Genomic DNA, 7,500 nt, shown 5'->3' with positions numbered 1-7,500 from the left:
ACGTACCTTCCAGAGAGCAAAGATGACCAGCGCTAGGATGAGCAGACCAATCAGGATGCTCAGCAGGATGACCCACCAGGGGATTCCTCCCAGAGCCTCCTTGCTCACTTGGATAGTCACCTAGCAGAAACAGAACAGTTCACTAGGCCTGGCTCTGCTGGTGTGGACACGTTGGGCTAGGCAAGTATGATCTGGGCTGGGTGTAAATCAAGCTGCGTTAAGATGTACTCACGGCTGTGTGATTGGCACTCAAGATGAACAGGTCTGTGTTGAGGTTCTCCAGGGTGGCGTGGACCGACATGTGCAGGCTGGAGTACTCTGCCTGTGATGAACAGGAGACCACACAAATAGTTCAATGAGCACACAGTCAGTCAGCCAGCCACGGTCAGTCACTAACTGAAGAGTACTGCTCGCTACCAGACGCTAGGCTATAATCCTAATCACAACCACCGTAGCATAGTCCTACCAACGATCACACTAATCTCCACAAGTTAGGTTGTAGTCCAACTCACCTACTCCCTACAATGCATTAGGCCAGTCCTAATGACCACCCTGTGTTCCTCCATGTCGTCCTACTGACCTTTATGAAGGTGGGCTTCCAGACCCTGAAGGTGACGTTGATCTGGCTAAAGTTGGCCTGAGGCACTGAGCAGTAGAAAGAGTTACAGCTAAGTTGGTCCGTACAGTCCTGAAACAAAACATCCACATGCACCCTGTTAAACACTGGCTCACACCCAGACGATGTTTACACACACAAGCACAGCCCTGTAGGATAAAGCCCACCAGCAGGTTGGTACTGAGGGTCTCCGTCTTGGGGTTGGCCGTGTACAGCTTGGTGGGGCTGACGCCTAAAGGATTGATCAGAGCTCCAGCCTCGCACGTCACCGTCTGAGGGCAGAGAAGAGAGGCAGTGCTAGATACTGGAGGTTGCTATGTGTGTGTTTTGTACTGTGTCTTTGTGTGTGTGTGTGTGTGTGTGTGTGCGGGGGCGTGCCTCTGCGTTACCTTGGGCGTGGAGGTGACGTGTGTGAGGTAGAGCAGGATGTTCTTCAGGGTGGACAGGTGAGGGTAGGTCACCTTCAGTCTCAGAGGAGGGGTGTCCATCTCAGCCACCTTCTCTATCTGAAGAACACCCCCCGTCATGGTCAGAGGCACACAGTGGGGTGAAAAGGACTGAGGTGAGGAGCTGTGAGCAGGGCAGGTCCTAGAGGATCCTTGGATGATCGTATACTACAACACCCTGAGCTAAGCTAAGCTAAGCTAAGACAAGTTACTTTGTTATTCTAATACAAAGTTTGAATATTTCTTTGTTAGGGTTCTACCATGCATGTTTAGGGTCCTACAATGTCAGGTTAGGATCCAACTATGTAGAGTTGGGGTACTAACATGTCGGGTTAGCGTACTAGAGTTATGCTCCTGCCATGTAGGGTGAGTGTGCTACAATGTAGGACTCTGGTCCTATTCTTTAGAGTTCGGTTACCGTGGTTACTCTTACCGTGTAGCTGATCTTGACCTCTTCTCCTATCATGCTGGTATGGTTGAAGACTGAAGGGTGCTGCTCTCTCTTTTTTACAGAGATGTGATGCTCCTTGGGAAGTGCCCTGTGTACAGGAGAGTCTCCTTTCTCAGAGTGTGTGCGTGTGTTTGTGTGTGCGTGTTTGTGTGTGTGTGTGTGTGTATATACTCACGTAAACCTAAGTCCAGCCTCATACTGAACTGGAATGGAGATCCTGACATAGTTGTCATTGAGCGTTGAGTTCAGCTCGTCGCTGTCACTGGACACACAACGATGAACGGTGCAGCGTTACCAAGGTGACACACATCATGGGTTGGGAAAGACAATGTGGACTGATCATAAAACATAAAAAGCACTGCTATATTCTTTGGCTATGGAATGCCTCCTGAACTGATGAACTGGTGTTCAAATACAAGGCAATAAGGAGCTTGGGCCTTGTTTCAAGTTTCTTGCTTCAACATGTGCAAGAGTGGGCTTGGTCTGACCTGGCAGCGGTAACGTTGATGATAATCTCCTTCTGCACGTAAGCAGGGTTCACCTCAAATAGGATCTTGAACGTCTCCTGTCAATCAAGCAAAGAGGAATAAGGGGATATTTCTGAAATCAATCAAAACGATTCCTTATTATGGTTTGGTTGGCACTTCCATTAAAGTGTGGTACCAGCGAGCAGACCCACCTCAGTGTTGCTCTGGAGGAAGGGGTAGCCCACGGCACATTCCACCCTGCTGCCATTCAGACTGCAGTCAGACTTCTCTTTAGGCTGGGAAGGGAAGGGAGGCACTGTGATGGCAACACTGTCATGCTACAATGCTATGCTAACACTGTGATGGCAACACTGTCATGCTACAATGCTATGCTAACACTGTGATGGCAACACTGTCATGCTACAATGCTATGCTAACACTGTGATGGCAACACTGTCATCCTCCTATGCTATGTTCACGCTGTGATGGTACAACACTTTAGTGTGGTACCATGCCATGCTACAGTATGCTACAACTATAATGGTAGTTCCAGTGCTATGCTATAACTATTCTCAAACCCTAATCTTAAGCAGTGGTATTACATTTGTATGTCAAGGTCAGATGATTATGCAGAACTTTCTCACCTCCACCTTGACGTAATTGATGTTCTCTGTGAAGCTGAGTGTGACCTTGGTGTTGTAAGCATTGTCCTGGCTGTTCCGGGTGGTGATCAGCACGTGGAACTTCTCCTTGTTGGCTTTGATCACCAGGCTGCAGACAACACCAGGCAGCACACAGGCAAGTTAGCTTCATAAGCAGGTTGATTAATTCAGCCACCACAGGGGGGAGCTATAGTAAAGCAATGAATGGCATGGCTAATAATATACTGCACCTTCTCAATAATCACAACAAAGTCACCTCTGTCCTCACATACGGACACCAGGTTCACAAGGGAGCACCATGGAACAACATCACTACTGAACACACTGTAGAGAACTACTATTATAGACACACCATTGCCTGTGAGGGTTACTATAGTGACCCATAGTAACCTACAATACCTAGTAACATGAGGCTGTGCAGGTTACCATAGTAACATGGTAACAATGGGCCTTACAGGTTACCGTAGAAACCCACCTGGTAACACTTGATTTGGCTGTGAGGGAGAGGTCAGCAATACACTTGTTGTCACTTCCACAATCCACTAGGGGTATCTGAAAAATATACAAATAAGTATCTTCACTCACAATTCACACCTAACACTTGAAACACTTACAGCAACAAATTACATGAACACAAAATCATTATCAGATACACAAGACACAGGATTGATGCCTTCTCTGTTACCTAGGGGGTTACACTTGGCTGATTCTGCTATTCAAAAAGAACACTGCCTAGTTGTCATTTAACCCAATAGTTTGCTGGAAGGCACACATTGCTCCTTACATTGGTAGATTACAATTTGTCAAAAGGAAAGCAGGATTTACAGGGACCAGCTTGTCCCTGTCAATCTTGGTTGTTGCTTTGGCTGGCTGTCATGTGTGATGTGTGAGTGTAAGTGTGTGTGTGTGTGTGAGTGAGTGTGTGTTCTGCTGTACTGATAGAACGGTAAACGCTGGTCTTACTCAGTCAGTATGAATAATAAAGACAGCCTGACAGCCTGACACACACATAAACAAGTGGCCTGGATGAACATGACCCTGGGGTGTCCAGGCGGAAATAGATTCATGTGTTTACACTTGGAGCTCACCACAGCCAGTGAGTGTGTGTGAGTGTGTCTGTGTGTGCTTGTGTGTGCGTGTGAAATAGAGAGATCTGGACTGTGGGAACAGAAAGAGGCTGTCTAAGCTGCTCAGTTAATGATGCTCTGATGGAGCCCTGATGGGCAGCAGACAGCTGCTCTGGGGAAGGAGGTGAGAGCCTCTAGTGGCCAGAAAAGGAATTACAGTGTGACATGACAAAACTCATCATCTTGTAGTCTCATCTACATGATGAGTCCCCCTGCCAGGAAGCAGGGGTTGTGTTTGGGTCATGGTCTGGGTTGAGCTTGTGTTTGGGTCAGCGTGGAGCCAGGGGATGGGGTCAGGGTTGTGTTTGGGTCAGATAAGAGCTAGGGGATAGGGTTTGGGTTGTGTTTGGGTCATGGTCTGGGTTGGGTTAGGGTGATTACCATGACTTGTGTCGTCTTACAGTTTTATTGTTGAAGGTGGGCAGGTCTCCATCCAATACTGGCCCCACGTCCTTCTCTGTCAACCCAAACTCCAGAGACACCATCATGGGGTCCCGGAAATCCACCCTCTTCTTGTCCTGTGGGACAGAGGGGGAGGGAGGAGAGGAGGAAGAGAGAGATGGGGACAGAGAAGAAGAGGGCGGAGGGAGAGGGACAATGAGAGAAGAGGAGGGAGAGGAGGAGGGAGAGGGACAATGAGAGAGGAAGAGGGAGAGGAGGAGGGAGAGGGGGAAGGGGAGAAAGATGGAGGGCAAGGCATCAGAGGTGTGTGACAGACAGTGTTAGAGGTGTTTGGTACACCACTAGGACATGCTGTTAGACTTAGGAAGTCAGGAATGCAAACCCCCTTCCCTCTCTTGTTCTTCCTCTCTTTTCCTTCCTCCCCCCTAAAGGGGTAACAAGGCCCCCAGACCTCAGCCTGCTTTGATCAAACTAGTCCTGGTTCCCATTAAAGTCAAGGTTTCTTTCTTTACAACCCTTCCGACTTCCCTCTCTCCCCCTCCCCTTTCCTGTCTCCATACAGCACTGGGTACTTGCCAACATGGTGAATCGATGCTCCCAGCATGCATTGTCCCTTATGGTGGTCATATTCTGCAGCCTGCGCTCGCCCACGGTGAACAGCGCCCGCGGCTTGGCCCGCCGGACATCCAGCGTCAACCAGTAGCTTATGCCTGTCCCTGGAGAGGACACACACACAGACAGTTACAGACACAGACAGACAGGCAGACAGACAGGCTTACAAGCAGGCTGACAGACAGACAGACAGACAGACAGGTAGACATGCTTACAGGCATGACACAGAGACAGACACAGACAGACAGGCATGCAGGTAGACAGACTTACATGCAGGCTGGCAGACAGACAGACCACCAGCCTGGACACTAAAACCTGCTCTCACCGTTGCTAGAGGGTGTGGCCTCAGACTTCACCGAGTAGCTGAAACACACCTTGATGTCCACACACACTGTCTTCAAGCCGTTCACCTCACAGGTGTCCTGCTGCATGTTGACCTTGGAGGGATTGAAGGTCATGTTGCTGCGCAGCTCTGCCACGTCTCTGGACCTGGAGGCGAGGTAACCACAGGTCACGGTCACACAAGGTAGCAGAGCGGGTTCACTAAAACCGCATGCCTGGGTCAAGTTCATCACCAAAGACCCGAATGCTTCTGACCACGAGGATTTCCTCCTGTTCCAGGGAGACACCGATAAGACTGCTGTAAATTGCTTGTGTATACCCCCCCCCTCTCCCCCCGCCCTCCATCTCCTTCTCTCCAACCCCTAACGCTGCCAACTCCCATTGGGAAAGACATGGAGTTGCATGGCCCCTGGGGTTAGAGATGCTCCCAAACTCCAGCTGAGTCATGGAGGCATGCCAATAACAATGTTGATCCTGCAGTCTTTCCCTGAGTCCTTTCCACTCTGCCTTCTGGGAGGGAGGCATGCCTTGTGTTCAGCAGTTGTTTCTTAAATTCTTGCTGGAAAAAGCACCGGAAAGCACCAAAAATTCCAAGGTCCCTCTCGCTGGAAAATGAACGATGCCAGAACACAAAGGGAAGGGATGAAGGGAAGGGATGATGGAGGGGTGTGCTGCTGGGGGGGGGGGGGGCACAGGAAGCGGCAGAAGCGTCTACAGTAGCCCATCCTTATCCTTACCCTAACCTGAACAGAGAGGAGCTAGTTCCGAACCCCTGGAGAAACACAGCTGTGTGAACCACACAGTACTGCACCGATGCTGTCAGAAAGCAGTTGGATACACTCTTGCTAATTCACCATGTGGAAAAACAGAGTTTTCAGTGTGTGTTTGTGGGGAGTGCGCGTGTGTGTGTGTGTTGGTGGCTCATCATTCTGTGTGTGTTTATCTCTCTCACCAGAAGAGAGAAGCTCCTCCCAGCCCTCCGATGGTGACGTCAGTAATGCCATCTCCGTTCAGGTCCATGACCCCATGGATGGACTGGCCAAAGAATTTCATCTTCTCCCCGTCTCCCCCTGCCGCAATGCGCTACACACACACACCACAGTTTAGACAGGGACACACCCTTCCTGCTAAGCAGAAGAGCAGTCATAGTACTGACTGCCCAATTAGACCAACAAACGAGGGAGAAAGTACATTTACATTTTACATTTAGTCATTTAGCAGACGCTCTTATCCAGAGCGACTTACAGTAAGTACAGGGACATTCCCCCCGAGGCAAGTAGGGTGAAGTGCCTTGCCCAAGGACACAACGTCATTTTGCACAGCCGGGAATCGAACCGGTAACCTTCATATTACTAGCCCGACTCCCTAACCGCTCAGCCACCTGACTCCCCTAGATATATATATAGATATATATATCTATATATATACTGCCGTAGATATATATATATTTAATAAAAATATATTTAAAAAGGGTTACATATATATATGTAATCCTGACCTCTCAAACGAGCTCATGGGTCTGCTGTACCTGGACATATTTCTCCTTGAGGTTGCGTCCTTCACCGTGGTATATGTACACCGCCCCCCGGTGGTCATTCTCCAGCGGTGCACCGATCACCACGTCATTGAAGCCGTCCTGGTTGAGATCCGTCACCGCAGCAATTGCCGTGCCGAAACGGGCGCCACACGGCTCATTCTTATTGGTGCAACTCTGGGTGTGGGCGGTGCAGCACGTCTGATTGACAGGCTTCAAGGTGGTCTGGTGCTCAAACATCCCCTCCTGGAGAGAAGGAGAGTAGGAGGGGTGGGGGGGCAGAAAAGGGGGGGTCTGTAAATGACAGGACTTCATTCGCTCCTAACTGCTGTTCATCACTGTATAGGCGGACTGGACAGAAACCTGTTGGTGTACCTGGTTGAGTTGGTAAATGTAGACGTGTCCTTGTTCATCTCTGTCAGGGCCCATGAACAAGGGAGCTCCAACCAGCAGCAGGTCCGTGTACGAGTCCTTGTCTACATCCACAGTCTGAAGCACGCTGCCAAAATACGACCCGATCTACACACGCACACACGCACACACACACATTGACAAACTCTTTCAGAGCGAGGACGATGACGTCGTTATGGAAGCGATTACGAAGAGGATGTCGAAGCTGCTGAAGATAAACGTTACGGAGGTGGATGTTATGATGATGATTTGTCACCTGTTCTCCCTTCAGGACCTGAGTGATGGTGACATTGCCGCCCTCCAGGCGATAGATGATGACCCTGCCGGTGTGGTTGTGTCTGGGTGCTCCCGTTATGAACAACACACCATCACGACTGTTGGCTGACTGCACATCATAACCTGCAGGGTGCGCACACACAGAAACACACAG

At 49.7% G+C, this 7,500-nt stretch overlaps 1 protein-coding gene across 1 annotated transcript in view; it reads right to left on the bottom strand.

The window, feature by feature from the left end:
- The window catches only part of itga1 (integrin, alpha 1), a 19,659-nt gene that overhangs the window by 1,306 nt on the left and 10,853 nt on the right, over positions 1 to 7,500 (bottom strand). Inside the window, exons 5-22 of the mRNA XM_062478166.1 lie at positions 7,327 to 7,469; positions 7,035 to 7,178; positions 6,654 to 6,905; positions 6,078 to 6,208; positions 5,109 to 5,272; positions 4,748 to 4,887; positions 4,171 to 4,287; positions 3,118 to 3,194; positions 2,625 to 2,751; positions 2,193 to 2,276; positions 2,002 to 2,078; positions 1,689 to 1,775; positions 1,496 to 1,601; positions 1,006 to 1,122; positions 784 to 888; positions 581 to 688; positions 233 to 322; positions 7 to 120 (exon numbers count right to left, since the gene is read on the bottom strand). Of these exons, the coding sequence (XP_062334150.1) occupies positions 7 to 120; positions 233 to 322; positions 581 to 688; positions 784 to 888; positions 1,006 to 1,122; positions 1,496 to 1,601; positions 1,689 to 1,775; positions 2,002 to 2,078; positions 2,193 to 2,276; positions 2,625 to 2,751; positions 3,118 to 3,194; positions 4,171 to 4,287; positions 4,748 to 4,887; positions 5,109 to 5,272; positions 6,078 to 6,208; positions 6,654 to 6,905; positions 7,035 to 7,178; positions 7,327 to 7,469 (2,183 nt within the window). The remainder of the gene's footprint in view (positions 1 to 6; positions 121 to 232; positions 323 to 580; positions 689 to 783; positions 889 to 1,005; positions 1,123 to 1,495; positions 1,602 to 1,688; positions 1,776 to 2,001; positions 2,079 to 2,192; positions 2,277 to 2,624; positions 2,752 to 3,117; positions 3,195 to 4,170; positions 4,288 to 4,747; positions 4,888 to 5,108; positions 5,273 to 6,077; positions 6,209 to 6,653; positions 6,906 to 7,034; positions 7,179 to 7,326; positions 7,470 to 7,500) is intronic.

This window comes from Osmerus eperlanus, chromosome 14 (assembly GCF_963692335.1).
Source record: "Osmerus eperlanus chromosome 14, fOsmEpe2.1, whole genome shotgun sequence".
NCBI classification, from domain to species: Eukaryota; Metazoa; Chordata; class Actinopteri; order Osmeriformes; family Osmeridae; genus Osmerus; species Osmerus eperlanus.
This window is presented reverse-complemented; position numbering and strand designations above follow the sequence as displayed.